Source organism: Myotis daubentonii, chromosome 2 (genome assembly GCF_963259705.1).
Source record: "Myotis daubentonii chromosome 2, mMyoDau2.1, whole genome shotgun sequence".
In the NCBI taxonomy this organism is placed as follows: domain Eukaryota; kingdom Metazoa; phylum Chordata; class Mammalia; order Chiroptera; family Vespertilionidae; genus Myotis; species Myotis daubentonii.
The window spans coordinates 56,383,928-56,405,798 of record NC_081841.1 but is presented as its reverse complement, the minus strand read 5'-3'; the positions used below and the strand labels follow the sequence as shown (position 1 = coordinate 56,405,798).

Genomic DNA, 21,871 nt, shown 5'->3' with positions numbered 1-21,871 from the left:
CAGTGCACAGGATGATGCATCAACCAACCAATTCTTTAGAGGGTCAACCAAATTGATCCAAATTGACCCCTTGGATTTAGTCAATCCAAGTTACACTTTCAATATTACTTAGTATGTCCTTGTGTTACTGTTGATAAGAGTCTTCCACATTTTCATATAAGTTTTTAATAAAACATACCTCTTGGGTATATCACTAGAGATTTCTCTAACATGAATGCACTAATCAACATTTACTACGCACTCATGTTCAGTTTGATTCCACCAAATTCTATTATTAATGGAACCATAATTATCCTTTTATTTGTAATGATTTAGGTGAGAAAGAGGCAAGCAGCTCCTGACATTTACGAACTGGCTTCAGAGTTGTCGGGGCTGACCTGGGCTCATAGGTGGGAAATGGTGCTCTACTATTGGACACAATCTCACAAAACACCAACACAGGACAAGGGCATTCAGTGACTATGATGAAGTGAGGCAAAAAAGATCACTTCACAGTTTTGTTTAAGTACAAAGCAAGGTCAGTGTGCAAACCACAAGATGGCAAACACCTCCCTCACCCAGCTGAGTGACTACTGTTTCATTACCAATTACAACTTTGCTTCACTCTAGTCTTCCCTTTATCGGGATAAAAATAAAGAAACCCAATCAGCCCTAGCCGGTTTGGCTCAGTGGATAGAGCGTCGGCCTGTGGACTGAAGGGTCCCAGGTTCGATTCTGGCCAAGGGCACATGCCCAGGTTGCAGGCTCGATCCCCAGTCAGGGGCATGCAGGAGGCAGCCAATCAATGATTCTATCTCATCATTGATGTTCTATCTCTCTCTCCTTCTTCCTTCCTCTTTGAAATCAATAAAGAAGTATATTTAAAATAAAAAAAAGAAACCCAATCATAGAATTATCCCCGCTTTTCAAAGAGCACTCAATCCAGAATGAAGTCCCACTTCCTTAAACCTTCCCCCAAATCGCTTAACCAAAATACAAGTCCTATAGCTCCTAATACCCTTTCACTTTCTAATACCACAGTTCCCCACGGCATGCTCTCTCCATCATTCCTATGAGCATTAAACCGAACTTGTTCAACTGCACGTGTATTCCTGGTGGTCTTTAGCTGGAGGATGTTAATAAAGGACATACAATGTATAGTTTCCCAAATCTACCTCTTTCGAGATACTTAGCAAAAAGAAATAAAGTTAATGGGTCAGCATTGGGCTGGGATGAATTCATGTTGGTATCTATGATCACACTTGTCTCTAAAGTTCATAAACCATCTCTTTAATAATCCAAACTTGTACTAGAAAATCAACATTTAACTTATCAATGCGTAGTTTCTAAAATCCACAAACAATACTTTAGTATTTACCCATTTTTAGTCTTTAGATTCTTTTTTTTCTTTTTTTTTACTGGCCTTGCCTTGACCTAGCCCACCAACTCCAACCCCAGGTATATCCTGAATGATCAACCAGACAAGAGAGCAAGAGGTAGCAGGAGATATGATGAGGGAGAACACAGGATCACTGTCTCTACCCCCAAATCCACAATCCCCTTAGATTAGACACCTGAGTTGTTTCCCCGTATCAGCTATGAGCTGAGGAGGAACTGAGGTTTGGCTATTGGGGCCCTCAGCCTTGACGTTTAATTAACTTTAAAACCAATGTGGTCCTATGTGGAAGCAGAGGGAAGGAATGAATTCTGAGACTTGTATCCCCAGAACTCTCCTTTTCCCAGCACCTCCCAAGCCTTAAAGGTGTAAGGCACTGGTAACTATGGAAGGGATTGGAGGGACATTAACTGCCATCAATAACTAAAGACAGCAACCGCCACCCGCCTTGCTCTGTTTGAATAAGGGAAGGCTCTGTCAATACAGATTCCATTCCCATTTTCCAGCACATCCACCCTCCTTAGTACCTGCCCCCCTAAATGACCCTAGGAGCCCTGGTTACTAAGGCAACCTGGGAATAGTTCATGCAGATAGAAACCAGAACAGATGGGACTATTTTTAAACTGGACTAGGTGGCTCCAATGCTTTTACCTCACAAAGTGCCTTCCCCAAAGTCTCATCTGGTCTTCCTCTGGGTCCCTACCCTTGTTCCCTGGTCTCCATCCAACTTTATCCCAGCTCTGAGGGTGGGGGGTCTTTATCCCATTTTGGCATGACATCTATTTACTGCTCCCATATTCCACACAGGAACTCTAAGCAAGTTTTCACTGCCCTCATTTGTTAAAAATAATTGTTTTTTTATTTCTTTGGAAAGTGGTGGGCCCTGCCCTATGAATTTCCAGGCCAAGCCAAGGTAATGAATCCTCCCCTAGTCACTGGGCTGGATTACTATGGTCCCCGCCTTGCTACAGGCCCAGGAGCAGTTACTGTCCAACTCAACTACGTCCCCAGTTGTCTGAAGGCTCCTATTAGGCCTCCTCTTCTGGCTACCCACTTCCCAATCTTTCCTGGCTTTCCCTCTGGGCACTGTTTTCTTCCAAAGCCAGTGCTGGAACCTGTGCTGAGCAGAAGAGAGGACAAGACCAGGCATGTCCCCATCTTCCCATCAGGGGACATTCAACCCCTCAGTCAGTCCTTCCTCTCTGCTGGCTTCAGTCTGCACCCCTATGCAAGCCCCCTCTGTGAGACTTAAAGATGGACAAGAGGGCCCTCATAAAAGGGAGGTGAGAGAAAACCCACCAGCCAACCCCTTCTCAGAAGTAAACTTCTTGTAGTCTCTTGTCCTAGTTCTTGAATAAGCCCTTAAGACAGGGCACGGGAGGGCTAGGCGAGTGGGTGGGTAAAGGACTCCCCGGATCCCAGCCTGGGAGGCTATACCATGGGAGTGTCCAGCAGTAGCTCCATCAGTGTGGCATGGCTGTGATACGCATGCTCTGGGAAGCAATGGGGTAAGTCACCATGGGAGTGGTGGTGTGGCTCATTGTGATTCCTGCCAAGGGTTGGGCCATCGATACAGCCACAGGGGCCACAGGAGCCACAGATACAGCCACAGGAGCCATGGAGACAGGTGGGGGTGCCATTCCCTGGGCAATTGTTTGAGCCAGAGCAGCTGACAGTGGCGTGATCTCTGGATTCAAGTGTGGGGGTGGGGGTGGTGGAGCAGCAGGAGGTGCAGCATTAGTTGGGGGAGCAGCTGGAGCTCCCGCAGGGGCTACCAGTTCTTGCTGAGACACAGGCCGAGGCTGTAGAGCCTGGCTGCTGAGAGTAGTATGAGTCTGGGCAATGCCATGGTTAAAAGTGGCAACAGTACCCACAGTGGGAGCCAGAGTCTGCTCAGTTGCTGGTGCAGTGGAGCTCAGGGTCATGACCTTGGCTTGATTGCGGAACTGGGCATTTTGTTCCAGGAGTACCTCATTGGTAGCCAGAAGATTGCTGACCTGCTTCTTTAGCTCCTCTACCCGCTTCCTGAGCATGGCATTCTCCTCTTCTAGCAGCCTGCACTCTACCCCTCGGGGTGGAGCCAGATTATAGTCATAAGATTCAAAATGGGGGCCATCTGGGGGACAGCATCCACCTCGCCGGCGCTTGGGACCTGGCTCATGGTCCTCAAAGCCCCTGTCAGGGAGGTCATAGATATCATAGAGATCATGACGTCGTCCTGGGGGGACTGGGCCTGTTGAGCCCCCACCACCAGTGCCTCCTCCACCCCTAGTATCAAATTCAAAATCCCGTTGTAGATGACGGAACTTGCACTTGGCTCCTCTCTGGCAGTCACCTTTGAGAAAATCCCGGCAAATAGGGACCTCCTCCTTGCCATTCGGTAGGTCAGCTGGAGAAAGGCCCAGGCCTGCTGCGACTTTCTGCCTCAGCCGAGGGGGAAGCTCTCCTGTCTTCTTATAGCCATCCTCATCCTCCTTGGAGCCATGAATGAATCGGCAGTTTGGGCGACTACATTCCTTGTTCTGGAAGTCATGGCAGAAGATGAACTCATTTTTGCTCACCCCCAAGTTGGACACCTCACTCATGTCTGGATGGCGATACCGGCAACGCTTGCCTCGCTTGCACACATTCCTCAGGAAGTCTCTACAGATGGCATCTGAGCTGGCCCCTCCACTGCCTGGCCCTGTCCCACTGGCCTCCTCGCTGCCACCACTTCCAGGGCCTCCACCGCTGCTCCCAGTGCCGTTGGCATAGCTGTCCCGGTCAGGCATCCTGGTCCCCCCCAAATCAGGGCTTTCTTCTTTTTCTTGCCACCCTTGGTGACCACTAGGAGAGAGAAGAACTGTGTCAAACAAGAGTCCTCTGGAGAGGCCACACTCTTCCCGACTTTAGGGTAGGCAGTCCAACAAGAGGCAGGCCAGAGGGGCAATGGCTTTGGAGATGGAGAACCTTGGGGGTGAGAATTCTGCCCAGACTGGCTGGCTTGTCAGAAGTCCCGCCCAGGCTCTTGTGCACCTGGTCTGGGACAGAATGATTCACACTTGCCTGGCTAATGGAGAAGGGAGGGAGCTGGGGGTGAAGCCATCTCATCTCACTAATGAATGCAGGCCAAGGAGGGGGCAGGGATAGAACAGTACTGGATTTTATTTCCCCCTTTGAATTGACCTTATTAAAGTTGTGGAAATGAAATTAAAACTGTCAGTGTCTGAATAGGCTAGGAAGGTACTGGGAATGGTGGCCAAGATGGGCTGGTGGGCCACCAGGGCTGTGGATAATGGAATGCTGGTGACAAAACTTCCCTTAACCCCTCTTCCATGGAATTTCAGATGAGGGCTCTGTGAAGTATCATATCTCCAGACCCCAGGGAAGCTTGAGTGAAGAGACTTGTGTCACCACCCTGAAGGTAGTCCCTAAACCTGTCATTTTTTAGTATTCCCTCCCAGCTCAATACCACTATTGACCCCAGTGTGGTCAGCTCCCTCCTCTCCCATTTCAGGGGAAGAGTTCTCCGGCTAGGATCTCCACTTATAGACGACCAAAGGACAAAACCTATAGACTACCAAAGAATAAAAGCAGGAAGAAGGAGTTAATTTCACAGGAACAAGTGACCTTACTTTCCCATTCTATCCCCTCCTAACCCTCCATGGGAAGATACCACTGACATCAAACCACACCATTCCTCACCCCATAAAGATCCTCTTTATTTATAGACGCTATAAAAGCTTCTTAAGTCTCATCTTTCCCAAGAGAGCTCTGGAATGTCAGTCCACTGCCCTGGTTCTAGCCCGCCCCTCACCCCACCCCCCACAAGACTGGGAGTCTTGGCTACCATGTGTCTGACCTGGTAAACCTTTCCTAGGCGGTGTCCAGGCTCCCCCTGCTGTTCAAATAGGAAAACTTCATATTGTTTCCCCTGGAGTATAAGGGAATCTTTCCAATTTCTCTGGCTTTGATTTGCCACAACCACCACTTGGTTGCCTTGACTTTGCCTTCAGATCTCCCTAAAATGAACCGACCAGGGGCCAAAGTTACAAGAGAATCTGTAAAAGAAGGGTCCTTTTCCTCCAGAGGGAGGGAAGTCTCAGGATAATAGAAACAATCAAGTGGTAAGAGAGAAAATGCGAAGTTTTACTAAAAGGGAAATGACCTGGTGAAAAATAAATGCCATCTTTCCGAGCCTGACCCGCGGGCGAGTCCCACCAGGGTTTCCTCCCACCCACCGTCCCAGTAGTATTCGATACCTGAGGTAGCTCAGGTGAAGTCCGGGGCTCCTGTGGGTCTCCACCTCCACATCACTGCTGGGTTCTGAACAGGAACAAAACAGATACTTGGGTGGGAGAAAGGGTGGGAACGGAGGACTATGGGGTGACAGTTACAAGAAGTCAGTCTGACAAAACGGCAAGAGCTCTGAGCACATCAAGATTTCCTCAGGGTTTCAACTCACTTCACCAAAGGGAGACGTTGCAAGTAAGAAAAGCAAGAGACAGAACTAAGCTGGAGAGCCTAGAAGAATGGGTTGGGCAAGCAGCCGTGGGTGCACAAAGGGCGAGGGGAGCCCTGCCTCAAATGGAGGACATGGGGGTCAGAGTCCGGCTCAGGGTTGGGGTTAGGAACTCCGCCTGCGGAGCCGCGCAAGGGCCGCGACTGACAGTGCAGTGGGTGGCCGACTGGGCTTGGGGCAGTGATTATGACGCCTCGCAACACCCGAGTTTGGAAAAGTCCCGTTTCCCACAGCAAATCTTCTGGCTTGGCAGGTTCCGTGCAGTGCCGCCCGCGCTCGGCCGTGGGAGGTGAACAGGACATTCAGTGAACACGAGGTGAGGCGGGAGAGGGACTACGGGTGACATCAGGCTGAGGGGATGGGCAGGGCTGTGACGTCATGGAGCTAGCGTCGGCTCGCCCAGCGAGGTCAGTTAGGAAAAGGGCTCGGCCCTGGGGCCTGAGAAGAGCCAGCTCGGGCCTGGGGGGCCTGGCGTAGCCGGCCGAGCCTGGCCGCTGGGCCGGCGACGACTCCTCCCCTCCAGGCGCGGCCTCCACCTGTCTCCCGCCTCCCTCACCTGCCGCCGCCGCCGTAGTTGCTGCTGCTGCCGCCTGCCGGTCCTCTAGCTTCGACAAAGAGCCGCCCACCCAGCGACCCTTCCGCTTCCTGCGGAAGAAATGGCGCTCTAGCCACCAGACCCGGAACTATACTCTATGGTGTGTATAGTACTTGCGCGACTAGCCGCAGGAAGTTCCCAGCAAGCTTTGCGTGTCACCATGGTAACGGGACACCATGCCGCAAAAAACGTCTTAAAAAACCGCAACTTGACGTAAGCCTAGAGATGAGTAGGGGCGGAACCATTTGCCCAAGAACTATCGCGATACCTGTCCCCAGGCTCCCACTACTCCAGGGCCCTGGGCCAGATGTCGGGTAGGGGCAAGGCCCGCACCCCGGGGGCCGCACGTAGCTCGATATGCTACTGCATCAGGTAGTTAACAGGGCCCGCCGTGCCGACAGAATCCCCAGCCAATGGAACCAAAAAAACCACAAAGCAGACATTATCTTTCTTCAGCTAAGACAGAAGAGGTGATTTATTGTACACGTTACATTCAGCCACAGAGAACAGAACCAGTCCAGAATGTCACGGGTCCAAAAGAGGCTGCTTTTGTAATAGCAGAGTGGGCCTCTCAAAAGGGGCCGCGGCGCTCAGGTGACGCGCATGTTATGTTCCAGCTCCCGCGGAGACGCGCCGGACAGCAGGCACGCAGTCCGCCGGCTCGCCCGGCCTCTGGCTCCCTCATTCCTGCTCCTGTGGCTCTCACGGGTGCACAGCTTGCGGCTTACTTGGACCTCTGCCTCATCTTTCTTCTTTTGCGCTTCAGCCTGAAAAGCGACACAAGAATACACTCCTTGCCCTCAAGCCCACAACAAGCCCCCCGCGCAATCTTATGTGCACACAACACAGGGCGGGGAGACGATCAAGCACTACGTTCTGTCTTTTGTGTTCAATCCCTGGCTCTGACAAGTCAGCGCTCACAACGTTTTTCACCGACGATTCTTTTAGATTTCTAAACCACACGTCCCTCCCAAGTTTTGAGCAAGGCATGCACCACCCCAATCCCTCCTCCGGGGCCGGCAAAGTCTCAACATACCTGCGCATTCGCTTCTTCCTCCACTGGCCAGAGGCAAGGAATAATAATAAAAAGGTCATTAGTTTAGTTTTGAGGGGTTTAGATGGGGATGTGGAGAGCATTTTTTGGAACCAGGCATGTCCTCGACCAAATATGAGGGTTTAGTCGCAGTAAACACATCAACCATTCGGCCTCCTAACCCCCGGCCCCGAAGTAAACTCCGAATTCCACACGCGCTCCTTCCTCACCGCGGTTACCCAACCACCTCCTCTGCTTCTCCCCACACCATCCGTCCTCCCCCCGCTCGGACACCCTGGGGAGCCCGCGGCCGGGAGCCATGGCGGACTTTCCTCGCCTGGTCTCCACCCCCATCTCCCAGTCCCTGCCTCCGCTTACTACCCGGGAGTGCTTACCTTGGCTCTCATGGCGCAGAGGCTTCTACGGGCAAAGAGAGAAAGGTTACAGTTAGTTTGCTGTGATGATGGCAAGCGCAGAGACCAGATGTAAACGGATTGTACGCGGAATCCACACACGGGCCTCACAAACACCCACCTGAGAAGATGGCGCTAAGGCCGAGAGAGCGCGGCGCGCCCGCCTACCGCTATTTAAGGGCGCACTCGTGTCGTCACTTCCGCTGCTGAGCCCGCCCTCCGGGGGAGTAACAATGGCTCCCGGCCCCTTTCAGGTACCTCATAAGCGCTTTTGTCCTCTTGGAAAACGGAGTATTTAGAATTTGAGTCGCAGAATCCCCCGCCCCGTTTTGTTGTGAGGACATGGTTAGTTAAGCGTGAGCACCCGTTTCCAGAATGAGACCTAGAGGTGCTGGCGAGCAAAGGAGAGCGACTTCCTCCTCCTCTCGTTGTTTCATGGGAGTTGCAGTCCTGACGACCCCCTCCATTTTATTATAAATAGGTGCGTACTTTATAAAAATGCCTCATTTGTTTACTGGTTTGCCTGATTTTTAAACGAAGTTGCTGCAGGGAGACTCTATCTCAGAACCTCCCCCGAAGGCCCCAGGGTCCCAGAACATGGGAGAATGTAAAGTTGGGTTGTCAAGAAAGCTGTCCTATTGCCCCAAAGCGGCCACTGTTTTAGATGAACTTTTCCCTAGCCAACCGCGGTCTTCCCCAGGTGCCCGCGGCCGCATGTCATTAGGTTCCTGGCCGCGGTGCATCTCGTGCAGAAAGCACGTCAGTGATTCCACCAACGGGAGGGGAGGGTGGCTCTCTTCTCTGGGCAAGGACGGTACTTGGTTTTAAGGTAAAGAACTGCCGGTCTCGGGGCGTGGACAGGTGAGGGCACCCGGTAAGCAGATTTGGACAGTTACAAAGGATGGAAAAAAGTCCTTAAGCAGACTTGGCCTAATTTACTTTGATACTGCAAGGCTTTTATTTTTTGTTAATTCTCACCTGAGGATATTCTTTCCATTGATTTTTGAGAGTATTAGGTGGGGAGGGGTGAGGGAGAAACGTCAGTGTGAGAGAGACACATCCATTGATTGCCTCCTGCTTTCCCCGACAGGGTGGGATATCAAACCTGTAACCCAGGCAACACGCTTTGGACCAGAAATCCAACGGGCCACACTCTTCGGGGGTGCGGGCAGATGCTCTAACCACTGCGCCACTGGTCAGGGCTTGCAAGGTTTATTATAATCCCTTTTTTGATGGTTTCCGTTTGTAACTTATGCATTAACATGTCACCCTTTTAGCTCTATTAAAACAAGGTTTTTAAGACTTGGGGCCCTTGTTCTAATGTTTTAGTTGTTCCAGTATTTTCATCATCACAATATAGTTTTTGCAACAAAAATTCCATCAGAATTACTTCATTAATCAAATAGCAAATCCACCAGGATTTCACCTGTTGATTGCCTAGCCTATAAACTCTTATGAAGAGCTCCATGTTTTGTTCACTGTAGTATCTCCAGGTCAGCATTCCTGACATGTAAGATACTCAAATCTACTTATTCATTTTAGACTGGCCCTGACAACTTTTGTAACACTGAAGGCATTTTTCCTGGCTTCCTAAATCAAGACAAACACCTGTAGAGTGTTTTATTTTTTTCAGTACACATTAAAATGTGCTAGTCCTGAACAAAGTGTCAGCAGCAAGGTTGATGGTTTTACTTTAAGATTAAAATTAAATCAAGCTCCCATAGAAAGTTTACTATCTTAATTCAGAGAATTCAGGATTTATGTCTTTGGGTTGAGGAAGTATTGTTTTAGAAAGTTGCCGAAACCGGTTTGGCTCAGTGGATAGAGCGTCGGCCTGCGGACTCAAGGGTCCCGGGTTCGATTCCGGTCAAGGGCATGTACCTTGGTTGCGGGCACATCCCCAGTAGGGGGTGTGCAGGAGGCAGCTGATCGATGTTTCTCTCTCATTGATGTTTCTAACTCTCTATCTCTCTCCCTTCCTCTCTGTAAAAAATCAATAAAATATATATTAAAAAAAAAAAAAAGTTAGTATGTAGCAACACAGAGAAAACAGCTCCAAATGATCACCACTTCAACTAACACTCCCCCCTCCACCAAGTAAGAGCAGCAAAGGCACATGATTATGAGCAAATCCACATTTATTTCAACGCCATGTCGTTTTCAATGTAAAAACCTCCTAAGTTAGCGGGAGCCCTAGTTCCCTGGGACAGCATGCCAGAGGTACTGAATAAAATTCATCACCTTTCTCTCCAACCCCCTAGCAATTCATCCAATTCAAGTCCAAACAGCGTAGAAAGCCAGGAGTTGTCTCTTCAGTCAGTCTGCTCCTCTGGTTCCTGGTCTTTCTTTCAAGGGAGGGAGGTCAAAATGTTTCAAATGGGGAACAAAACCGCAGTTGAGCTTTCAGCTCAGATTTGTAAGATGGAGCAAGGGAAGAGCCCACTGACTCCAAAGTAATGGACCCGTTAAAATTAATTCCTCCTTTACAGTTTTTTGTTGTTGTTGTGTTTTTTTTTTTTTTTGGGGGGGGGGCTACAGAACAAAAATGACTATAAAGATTTACAAATGAGGATCCGTTTCATAGATGAGAATCCCTTGGTAAGTGCAGGCTCCAGCTCCTAAAAAAAAGGAGGGGCCTGACCAGATAGCCTGGATCAGAAAAGGAACCTACCACATGTGAATAAAATAATCTGAAGAACAGCTCCTCTCTACTTTGAGGCCAGATAAAATACTTATGGAGAGTGGGAAAAGAGAGGAACAAGCCCCAACAGAAGAGAAAATGCTGAATCAGAGTGTATAAAAATTTCAGCTCAATCTTTAATGGTGGTAGCTCCTTTAGCCTCCTCCCTGTTTTGTTGTAGGGCCATAAACCTTTACCAAGCAGACAGTAGTAGAAAAAGGCTAGAAAGAGGGGCTTGAAGACGATGGATTTTGATTCCTGATTTTATTGTTCAATTTCTCTTTTCTAGTTAAAGTAGTCTTCGGTGGCTGGGAAGCCTGGCCTCCCAAGACCAGAGTCAGTTGGAGCTGGTTCTTGTTGGAAGGGGTTGGGTTGGGGGACTGGGATGGGGGCAGGGAGACCCCTGATCTGCTGGCGGTCCTGGGTGGAGAAGACGAACTGCACTTCACAGAGCCTGGGGTGTGGTGGGAAGGGGATGAGGCAGGAGCGGCTGGCTGGGGAGATGGGACCCACCTCAGTCCCCAGCTTCATTCTCCTCTAATGTCTCCCCACTGGTGGCATTCTCTGCAGTCTTGGAGGCCTATATTCATGGAAAGAAGATGGAAACACGTAAATTTCCTTGGGGTAGTGTTTGGGGGACCAAGGACAAAAATGCCCTGAATCTCTAGGTCAGGCCTGAGAAGGGGGAAATAAGGATATACAAAAATCTATGCCCCACCACAACCCAGGAAGGTGGAATAAAAAGCGACGAGGTTCATTCAACCTGCCAAAAAGGGATAACAACACACCTTCTTTTTTTTCTTTTTCTGGGTTTTCCGACTGGCAGAACTCTGGAGGAGGGCCTGGGAAAAAAGGAAGAAGGAAAACAAATTTTGAGGACTTTGGAGAAAACAGTCTTACTTTCAACACTGTACCTGTTTTTCAGGACTTTGTTTACATTTAGTCCTCACTTTCAGGACAGGTTCCATGTGCTCAAACACTTTCCAGCCCACACTAACCTTTAGCTCTGCATCCTGGACCTCCTTGTCAGACTTGTAAAGGTCAGGCTCAAAGGGACCACTGGTTATCCGCATGGGGCCATTGGGCATCAGCAGAACTGTAAATTTAAACTGGGCAACAAATTCGCCTATGGGAGAGAGAAGTGTTTTGATAAAATGTTCCCTTGTTGTATCCTTTTTTCTATAAGCTATAGGGGAAAAGAAGGGAACCATATAACCAGTTCCAAAGTGAAACTCTCCTTTTAGAACTTACCCTCCTTCTCATAGAGAACATTAAATGGCTGCAGCAGCTCATGTTTGGCGCATTCCACCACACCCATCCGGGCCTTCTTCTCATCTTCAAATGCTCTGGGTAGGGGAAGACAAACTCAGGTATCCTTAACTCCGTCTCAAGTCTCATCATTTTTGCTCATGCTTTTAAATAGATCCTACCCTCAGGCAGAAATCGTGCTTAGGATTGCTCTTTTATATCCCCTTCAATGAGGGAGATAGGGAGCATAAGAGAACCCTTGCATGCAGGCTGGAGCTACAAGTCCAGGCAGGAGGGGAGGGGGAGGCAGGGAGGAGGGGAGGAGGGAATAGTATTCCTGGGTGTGTGGTCTGAGTCACACTAGTTCCAAGCCCTGGCCTTGTGAAGTGCAGTATACCTTAAAGTAAACGGCATGGCATCAAAACGCCTCTCAACCTCACTGAAGAAGGCACGTGAAGTTTTCATTTTCAGGCCATATTGTTTAGAAGGATCTCGTTTGTAAATGGTGGTTCTCTGTCCTGCGTCCTTGGCCTAAAAGAGTAAGTTAGGTCACATTTGTTCAGGTGCTCCTGGAACAAGCTTCAGTTACCCCTCTTTGCTAGCTCTGGAAACACTCCTCACCTTGCCCTCTCCTGAGCTGACGAGAACATCCACAGCATATACTTCATGTACCTCAAATTCAGCTTTCTCGTGGTCCTTCCTGAAAGGAATAAAAAGGGAACAGCCGTAAGTAGTTCCTGGAGTTTGGAGTTAAGCTGGAAGTACAGAAGAAAACATTCATGACTAGTCTTGTATGGTGGAAGGTAAAGGGTGGGACTGGCACCTACTTCTGCTGGTCTGTGGGATTCTGGATAATGGTTTTCTCTCCATCGATGACATGCTGCTTCAATTGGTGTGACAGCATACCTGTGGAGAGGACAAAGCTTATGGTACCAACCATCCAGAATCCCAAAAGGTTTCCAAATCCACCCACGTAAATAGTTTGATGAGGCGGGCAATGAGAGAGAAGCACCTGGCTATAAACTAAGGGCACTGAGGTTTTTGGCTTGGACTGTGCTAGAGCCAGGATGGATTCTCAAGGAAAGAAAACAGCCTTAATTATGCCAAATCACTGACACTTTACCCTCAACTGTGTTATCTGAGGTCTCACCTTCTATTGGCGTGCAATTGAATGAATGGGCCACTTTGTTCCAGGCTTCGGTCACTTGTGTGTTCTAGAAGTACAAGATCAAATACAAGGTGAGATACCAGGGGCTAGTAAGTTCTCTACAGTGTGAATAAGAAGCATAAAGAACTGAGAGTACATCAAGTACAAGGGATTCTCACTGGTTTTTCATGTCATAGCCCTATGAATCCCTACAATCTAAACATACCTTACACTTGCATCTCCTTTTACAAAGAGCTTTCACAAAGATGCGTCTAATTCAGTGATGGTGAACCTTTTGAGCTCGGCGTGTCAGCATTTTGAAAAACCCTAACTTAACTCTGGTGCCGTGTCACATATAGAATTTTTTTGATATTTACAACCATAGTAAAACAAAGACTTACATTTTTGATATTGATTTTATATATTTAAATGCCATTTAACAAAGAAAAATCAACCAAAAAAATGAGTTTGCGTGTCACCTCTGACACGTGTGTCATAGGTTCACCATCACTGGTCTAATTAAACAATTCTGGAAGGTGAACAGAGCAGATCTATACCCCAATTTAGAAGATGAGGAAACTGAGGCTCAGAAAGGTTAAGTGATTTCCTCAGGACTAAGCCAGTCAACAGAAAGAACCTGGTACAAACCCAGGCTTTATGACAGTAAGTTTTGTTTATTCCATTATACCTGACATTCTAAACTGTTGAGAAGGGACAGCAAACTCTTTCTTTGTTAATCCTCACCCGAGGATATTTTTCCATTGATTTTTAGAGAGTAGAAGGGAGGGGGGAGGAGGGAGGGGGGAATAGAGAGAGAAACATTGATATGAGAGAGACATATCGATTGGTTGCCTTCTGTAAGCCCAGACCAGGGCCAGGGATTGAGTCTGCAACCTAGGTACACACCCTTGACCAGAATCAAACCTGGAACCCTTAGGTCTGCAGGCCGACCCTCTATCCACTGAGCCAAACTGACTAAGGCATTGAACAGCAAACTCTTATTTTCCCCTTCTTACCTCTCAAACATGATCTGATCCTCACCTAAGCTACAGTTCTTAGACAAAAAGAAAAGTGAACAACTAATCCCAGCTAATATTATTAAACCATGTACTAGGTACTGTGATAATAATTTTACACATGGATCATCTCAATTGTTACAACCCTATAAAGAATAAGGCGGAATTTTATTTTTCCCATTTTACAGATGAGGAAATTTAAATTCAAAGTTATTTTTAAAGAGGTGACAATAGGGCGAGAACTCAGAAAGTCTGGTGTCATAGCTAGACAACACTACCTTCCAGTGAAGATACACATAGTTAAGTATATAAATAAAAATAATAAATGTGAAAAAATAATGATAAACGTGTTAAATAATAGTTAACACAAGTGTTTACTATGTGCTGGGCATTGTTCAAAGAGCTTTTTAACAGCTCTGTGGCCCTGACTGGCTTGGCTCAGTGGATAGAGCATCGGCCTATGGACTGAAAGGTCCCGGGTTCGATTCTGGTCAAGGGCATGTGCCTTGGTTGCGGGCACATCCCCAGTGGGAGGTGTGCGAGAGGCAGCTGACTGATGTTTCTCTCCTATCGATGTTTCTCTCCTAACTCTCTCCCTTCCTCTCTGTAAAAAATCAATAAAATATATTAAAAAAAAAACACAGCTCTGTGAAGTAGGTATCATTATAAGAAAACAGGTTTAAGTAAAAATTATGCAATTAAGTAGAAATGAGGAAGAAGTACAAATTGATTAAAAGCATGAAGAACAAGACAGTACAAAAAGGGAGTAAGAAAAAAGACAATACTTTTAAATATTGAACAAATCTCTGGAAACTTAAGTGTTAGAAAAATGTTTTCACTCATAGTCAAACACACTGAATTGTATTAATTCATGAAAAGTTTATGATACCTGGGCTTCCCAATATTGTCATGCAAGGTACAGAACTAACTTTTGGTCTCCCTTTGTCACCAGTTTACCAGCACTATTACGGTTTTATTTATAACCTTTAAAAATATATCTGTGTGTTATTATATGCTATCTACCTCAAATTATTTTCAGGGAAACAACGCACACCAAAAACACAAAAAAGGAAAGATCACATGTGGGGATATATGTAAGCTCCATATATCCCCATACAGCGGGCATGGAAGCGTCTCTGGTAGGCAGTCAGGGTCTGCTGTTTACTATGAAGCTATTTAGCTCCTGCCTCATCTCTTACAGAAATCCCATCCCAAGAGGTAGCTAATTTTAAAAATATAATACCTTTTTATTGATTTCAGAGAGGAAGGGAAAGGGAGAAAGAGACAGAAACATCAATGATGAGAGAGAATCATGGATTGGCTGCCTCCTGCACTCCCCACACTGGGGATCTAGCCTGCAACCTAGATATATGCCCTGACCCGGAATCACACTGTGATCTCCTGGTTCATAGGTTAATGCTCAATTACTGAGCCAGGACGCTAATTCTAAAAAGCTATGTGGCCGAAACCGGTTTGGCTCAGTGGATAGAGCGTCGGCCTGCGGACTGAAAGGTCCCAGGTTCGATTCCGGTCAAGGGCATTACCTGGGTTGCGGGCACATCCCCAATAGGAGATGTGCAGGAGGCAGCTGATTGATGTTTCTAACTCTCTCTCTCTCTCTCCCTTCCTCTCTGTAAAAAAATCAATAAAATATATTTTTTTAAAAAAAATAAATAAATAAAAAGCTATGTGTTTTATCAGAGGGCTGTGGGAGAAGTTGGCAGTTCAGCACAGAACAGTTGCAGATACCTAGTGCACCTTTGGCTCTATTAAGCTTTGGAGTTGGACTCAACAGCTTACCTGGTTTCCAGGTTTGACCAGGCGTAGGGCAGCTTCTGCACAAAGGTGAGCTGCCTTAATGACATCTGCTTTCCTCCCTGTCACTTGGGTCCCCTGTAGATAAGGAAATATAATCAGTGTTTTCCTGGAAAGCTCTTAGTTGGTTATTCCGTTAATATCTGTGTGGCCATTATGCAAGTCCAGCCAATGAGGAGAGAAAGTATCCCCCTTTTCATTTCTCTACTAGAGGCCCGGTGCATGGATTTGTGCACCAGTGGGGTCCCTCGGCCTGGCCTGGCCTGCAGGGATCGGCTGAAACCGGCAGTCCGACATCCCCCAGGGGTCCCAGAGTGCCAGAGGCCACTCTGCAAAGTTGCTGTTGTTCGGCAGCTCCTGCATTGTGTCTGCCCCCTGGTGGTCAGTGCATGTCATAGCTACTGGCCAGTCAGCTGGTCACTTAGGCTTTTATATATATAGTCTCTGTACTTACCTGGTAGTAGAGCAGTGGTTCCCAATCGCCCCACAGGGGGAGCAACTTAATTTTTAAGGGGGGCAATTTGAGAATGAGTTATTAACAGTGAATATTTTGCATTTTTTATGGTTCTAGGGACCTCAGATTCAGTGTATAAATATATATTGTTGCGGGAAGCCGGTCCATCCTTGCTGCTTGACACAGTCGCTGCAGAAAAGAAACATCTGCACAGCATATGTTTCAAGGGACCTGGCGTATATAGCATACTGTTCTTAATATGTTTGCTCCCCTTAGCGCTATGTGTTTTAACCAAGGTCACCTCTCCGAGAAAGGTTGTTTCCCCAGGTAGGGATTTTCCCCTGAAGTTAGGGAGGGAATAAAACTCCTTAACTAAGTGCCAGGCGGGTAGTTAATCACTTTAACTACGAACAATCACGCTTAAGCTACATAATCTTTACTCCCTGGAATGGAGATAAGAAACGCCCTAACCTTTGCAATAGAAATTGACAGGATTAAAATCAACTAGTATAAATACAGATGTAACAAGACAATAAACACCAGAACTTCACTGGAGATCCTGAACAGAACTTGGCTGGAGATCCTGGCTAGAGATTCTGGCTAGGCTGCTAATCAACTGAACGCTGTCTCCGTGTCATTCCTTCTTCGCCAACTCCGTCCACACCTTTGGGGACCCCTGGACCTGCTGGGGTTGGACCCCAGCATATTGTGACATATTTATGCATTTCAGTTCTCTATTATGTTTTGAAACTTTATTTGTTATTTCTTCATATCATTTCATATTATTATTTTTAACAATTTCTTAGTGATTTCTTCCTCAGTACTTCAACTGTCTTTTTGTTCTTTTATTTTTCTCTTTCATGGATGCCATGTTCTTTGGAAGCTTGTTTAGACCAAGTGAATAGCCTTTTAGGCTTCCTCCACATGATTAGGAGTTCACTTTTTGAATAATAAGAATTATATGTGGGGGGGGTGGCGGGGGGAGGGGATGGGAGGGGCATCAGGATTTTAGAGATGCTTAGTGGGGCATGGCCAAAAAAGGTTGGGAACCACTGTAGTAGAGGGTGGGGATAAGAAGCAAGCAGTAGTACACCCTCCCCGATTCCCCACAGGCTGCACAGAGTTCAAAGCAAACCACCTACCTGAGCTACACCAACCACAAAAGTGTGAGCCACATTAGCGATGAAGCCATCCACATGGACCCCAAGGTCACTGAAAAGAAAGAGCAGAGTACAGCATTAGCAACTGGGACTATATAAGTGCTTAGGAAAAAGACAAGTGCTTTAAATTGATTTAAACTTACATTTTTACCAAGTCACCTTCCTTGAGAATATAGTCCTGGTCGCTCTTCAAAGGGGAGAAGTGACACACACAGTTATTTACTGAAATACTGGTGGGAAAGGCAATACCTGTAAAGAGAGAATCATCTGCCTTACTTACTGCCTTGCTCTCTTAGAGCCCTGATGCCTCAGAAAAATGGAAGGATCTTCTTTGGGGTCTTGCCTAAGTTTAATCAGTTTGGACTGGGTAGGACACTGCTTATAACCCACTTGCCATTCCAAATTTCCAATATCTCAACCAGAGGTGGGGTGAGAGTTGCATCATTATGACAAACAAACAGGACCGAGTAAGGGTCAGATGGGGGAAAATTAGTGAGGGATTGATATTTTACCTTTCTTCATTTCTTTTTCTTTCTTGAAAATTTTCCCTGTCTCTTCCATAATCATGGCATCACCTTTCTCACACAGGCTCAGCACCGACACACCTGAGCAGGATGCTTCCACCAAAGACCGAAGTACCCCTGGGGACAGAATCCCACCATGTCAGTCCTGGATGTGTTGTCTAAGTTACAATCCAAGCAATATCTAGAAGTTGGATCCATAGTTTCTAATATTTCCTAGTGGCATTGCCCTAAGACTGAAAGAGGGAAGATCTTTTGCCTTTTATTTTATTTTTTGTTTTGCCTTTTATAATGTACCTACCTTTCATCTCTAAGTTTCTACCTTCCTATCCTAAAATGAAGACATCAACATTCCCTTCCCTTCCTTATATGACAACTGGGTATACACAATCTCTCTCCTTAGGCAAGGCAGACTTTCCCACGATGACCCCTGTGGTGTGGTAGGGCAGCATTATGAAATTCAAGGGGATCCGCACCAAAATATCCCATATACATGCAAAGCAGACTAGAAGAAATTTATGGGAGTCAGGAACAACAGAAAAGTAGGCACAGAACTGCTGACTCAAAGCCGATGCATTGTGAAATGCTACCTTCTCCCTTCAGACGCCCCAATTAGGTGTTACTAATTCAAGGTATGTAGACTTATTTCCGCAAAAACAAGTGTATAAGCCAGGGGACCTGATCTAGGGTCCCTGGGCCTGGGCCGGCTCATGGCTCACAGTTTTGGGAAGACTGCAAAGAGGTGTGTGACCTAAGAGTTTCAAACTGGTAACTGATCACAGTGCCTCAGAAGTGCAAGAGGGGGGAAAGTTTTTCTGATTCAAACCACGAATATTATGTACAAAAACGGGGGTAGTGCATTAAATGTCCATTACGTTACAAAGCATCTCCCTGGTCCATCCTGAACCTGACTGTTGTGATGATCTAAGTTCTGGTGATTCTTTGGAGCCTGAAACTCAGGTTCTCCAACATCGGACCAGAGGCGCCCTAAGTACCAACCCATACTGTCAACACCATTCAAAAGCCCAAAGACCAGCTCTCTGTCCCCTCCGACCGGGTTTTGAATGGGAAAGGTGAAATTGTAGGTGGAGGAAATAGAAAGTGAGACGTCTGCCTACCGTGGCAGGCAGCTGCCGAGAAAGTCGGAGCAGTCCTAATAAGGATGACTTCTGCGATCCTAAAAGCAGTCCCCCCCTTCCCTGCATATCCACAAGTCTGCCTGGCCGGGGTGGTCCAGCCCGAGAGCAATCTCAGCTGACGGCTAACTAGGCTGTCTGCACAAACTGCAGGCAGGAATGAGCAACTTCAAGAAAAGCCAGCTCCCTCTCCAAGAGGGGGCGAGGACTCCCAGGGTGCCCTCCAACGGCCCCCGGGCGGGCCCGGGCGCAGCAGGGGGTTCCCCCAGGGAAGGAGCTGAAGTAAGGAACCAAAGACTCCGGCCAAGCACGTGGGAGGGGAGCTGGTGTCAGGGACGGCCTCGGAGGACGGCACCCGGCGGTCCGCACCGGGACCCGGCGACACGTGCCGGCGCCAGGTTGGCTCCTGGCTCTGCTCTGGGGGAGCCCCGACCACACAGGGGGGCTCTTCCGTCGCCAACAGCTGGCGCTTCCTTTCCCAGATGGCCTCGCCGCTGCCAGAACTACAGGAGGCAGGGATCCGGACCCAAGGGTGAGCGGAGGCGCGCCCGCCCAGCCTCCTTGGCAACGGCCGAGGGTCCGCGCCGCCGGGGACCCTCCTCCGAGCCCTTGCTCGTCGCCGGCCGCACCTCCGGACTGCAGCCCAGGCCTGGACGCTCGGGTCCCCGGCGCGACAGTCCTCCTACCACGCCGCCCCCAGCGGACCGGCGCGGGGCCCTCAGCGGCTCACTACGCACGACCCCACCGCTCCAGCCCCTCCGGGCCAGCCCAATGCCGTCCCCCTTGCCTCCCTCAGCCTAGATCCCCGGACTCCGGAGGCCGTACTCACGATTGGCGATGTCGCCCCCCATCTTATACTTGGTCACGACCAGGTCCTCGGCGATAGTTTGCTCCTGCTGCTCGTCCTCGCCCGACATCTTCCCGCCGCCACCACCACTGCAGCCTGGTTCCCTTGAGCCGCCGCCTGGGTCTCCCTCCCTAGCCACAAGCTGTGGCCAGAGCCCCTTGGATTCGCGAGGAGAGCGTGAGCAAAAGCGCGAGCAAGCAAGGGAGCGGGAGGGCGAGAGCGAGAAGGGGCGAGCGCGCGGGCTGCGGCGCAGGGCACGCTGGGACAACGAGTCCTTTCCGCAGCCAACCTCTAGCCGAACACCTGGACTCCTGAACTACTACTCCCAGCCTGCCTTCCGCGCCTCTACGCCAGGCCCTGGGGCCTTGCCCTACGAGGGCCTCGCACGCTGCAATCGCCGGGCACGCTGGGAAGGGTCAGGCTCCGGCGGGAAGGCGGAGCCGTTTGGGGGTTTAAGCAGCGTGGTCGGTCGCTCCCGGAAAGTCCGTACCTACCAGGAGCCTGGAGCTGGAACCTTTAATGGAGTGGGGCGGGCTGAGAAGGGGCGGAGCCGCGGCGGGGAGAGGATTTGGAGGCGGAGAGGCAGGGTGGATCCCCGGTGATTGGGGTGACTACACTCAGGGTAGAGGCTGGGCGCGCCCTTCCCCGGATACCTGGAGCATCTGGCGGGACCTGCCCTGCCGGTGCCTTCGTCCTGCGACGCCGAGAGGATCGGGAGGGGCAGAGGGGTGTGGAAGGAGACCAGGGGTAGGGAGTGACTGGACCCGCGACTCTGAAGACACCATCCATTCACAGCCTCCCGGTCTAGAGGCCGGACTCCCACTGAAGATGGCACTGCTGTTCCAGCAACAGGGTTGATGGCGCCTAAGCGAAGTGCTCGGGAGGCTTTTTTACGAGAGGAAGTTCTCAGCCCTGGAGCGTCCAGGATAGAGCGTCGGCCTGGATTCCGGTTAAGGGCACAGGCCCGGTTGCGGGCTCCATCCCCAGTAGGGGGCGTGCAGGAGGCAGCCGATCTGATTCTCATCATTGATGTTTCTATCCCTCTCCCTTCCTCTTTCTGAAATCAATAAAAATATACTTAAAAAGAGTAAGTCCTCGCCCTAACCGGTTTGGCTCTGGATAGAGCGACGGCCTGCGGACTCAAGGGTCCCAGGTTCCATTCCGGTCAAGGGCCTGTGCCTTGGTTGCGGGTACATGCCCAGTGGAAGGTGTGCAGGAGGCGGCTGATCGATGTTTCTAACTTTCTATCCCTCTCCCTTCCTCTCTGTAAAAAAACATTTTTTTTTTAAAAAAAGAGTAAGTACTCAAACATGGAAGTTTCAGCATTTCACCTCTTGAGGGAGTGTATCTATAGGGCTTTTTCTAACTTCCCCAAACTTTTTCATTCCCAGTTGATTGCTTGTAGATGCCTCACTAAACCTTTAAATGAAAAGGACTGTGCTATGGTTCTCTCCTTTTAAATTTTTTTAAAAATACTTTTTAAAAAATATATATTTTTATTGATTTCAGAGAAGAAGGGAGAGAGAAACACCACCACAGTGAGAGGGAATCCTTGATGGGCTGCCTCCTGCACGCCCCAGCAATCCCTCAACCGGCTGCAACCGCGCATGTGCCCTGAGAGGGGAATCCAGCGGTGACCTCCCGGTTCAAAGGTCAATGCTCAACCAGTGAGCCATGCTGGCCGGGCTTTTCAAATTTTTTATTTTTAGAGGATGTTTATTAAAGCTGGGGACAGTGAAACAAGGAAGGGCCTAAGACAGAAGCAACAGAAAAGAGACTAGGTGGGGAAATGAGCCTAGGCTGGGCTGCTTTGGCTCACTAAGAAGTCAGAGAAAAGGGGGCCTTGAGGACTGGGGTGAGGGGGTTAGCTGAGGGTGAACTGCTGCTGCCAATTGTTGCCCTGGTTGCAAGTCTCTGGGATCCCTCAGAG

The 21,871-nt window shown here is 48.8% G+C and overlaps 2 protein-coding genes and 1 long non-coding RNA gene across 4 annotated transcripts; all 3 read right to left on the bottom strand.

The window, feature by feature from the left end:
* Positions 1 to 251: 251 nt before the first annotated feature.
* On the bottom strand, positions 252 to 6,537 carry ZC3H10 (zinc finger CCCH-type containing 10). 2 transcript variants are annotated; one of them, XM_059683227.1, is made up of 3 exons: positions 6,433 to 6,537; positions 5,617 to 5,680; positions 252 to 4,201 (listed from the first exon to the last, which is right to left on the bottom strand). In XM_059683227.1, exon 3 carries the CDS (start codon positions 4,144 to 4,146, stop codon positions 2,839 to 2,841), a length of 1,308 nt encoding a protein of 435 aa, XP_059539210.1. In that variant the 5' UTR covers positions 4,147 to 4,201; positions 5,617 to 5,680; positions 6,433 to 6,537; the 3' UTR covers positions 252 to 2,838. The 2 variants fall into 2 exon arrangements, with proteins under 2 accessions (XP_059539210.1, XP_059539211.1); XM_059683228.1 differs by lacking the exon at positions 6,433 to 6,537 and adding an exon at positions 5,820 to 6,426.
* Positions 6,538 to 6,913: 376 nt separating this feature from the next.
* LOC132227746 (uncharacterized) lies at positions 6,914 to 8,053 on the bottom strand. Its single transcript, XR_009451228.1, has 3 exons — positions 7,900 to 8,053; positions 7,508 to 7,530; positions 6,914 to 7,238 (listed from the first exon to the last, which is right to left on the bottom strand). It is a non-coding gene; the product is annotated as an uncharacterized LOC132227746 (long non-coding RNA).
* Positions 8,054 to 10,037: 1,984 nt separating this feature from the next.
* On the bottom strand, positions 10,038 to 20,159 carry PA2G4 (proliferation-associated 2G4). The gene is made up of 13 exons (XM_059683229.1): positions 19,924 to 20,159; positions 17,950 to 18,078; positions 17,581 to 17,686; positions 17,420 to 17,489; positions 15,809 to 15,901; positions 12,996 to 13,059; positions 12,673 to 12,751; positions 12,467 to 12,545; positions 12,243 to 12,376; positions 11,849 to 11,943; positions 11,596 to 11,723; positions 11,386 to 11,439; positions 10,038 to 11,177 (listed from the first exon to the last, which is right to left on the bottom strand). Exons 1-13 carry the CDS (start codon positions 20,009 to 20,011, stop codon positions 11,112 to 11,114), a joined length of 1,185 nt encoding a protein of 394 aa, XP_059539212.1. The 5' UTR covers positions 20,012 to 20,159; the 3' UTR covers positions 10,038 to 11,111.
* Positions 20,160 to 21,871: the final 1,712 nt, after the last annotated feature.

Coding starts and splice junctions, on each gene's coding strand:
- PA2G4 (XM_059683229.1), bottom strand. CDS start 20,011: ATGTCGGGCGAGGACGAGCAGCAGGAGCAAACTATCGCCGAGGACCTG. Junction 17,687..17,949: donor AGAAAAAGAAATGAAGAAAG/GTAAAATATCAA, acceptor CTCTCTTTACAG/GTATTGCCTTTCCCACCAGT. Junction 11,944..12,242: donor GCCATGCCGTTTACTTTAAG/GTATACTGCACT, acceptor TCCCCTACCCAG/AGCATTTGAAGATGAGAAGA.
- ZC3H10 (XM_059683227.1), bottom strand. CDS start 4,146: ATGCCTGACCGGGACAGCTATGCCAACGGCACTGGGAGCAGCGGTGGA.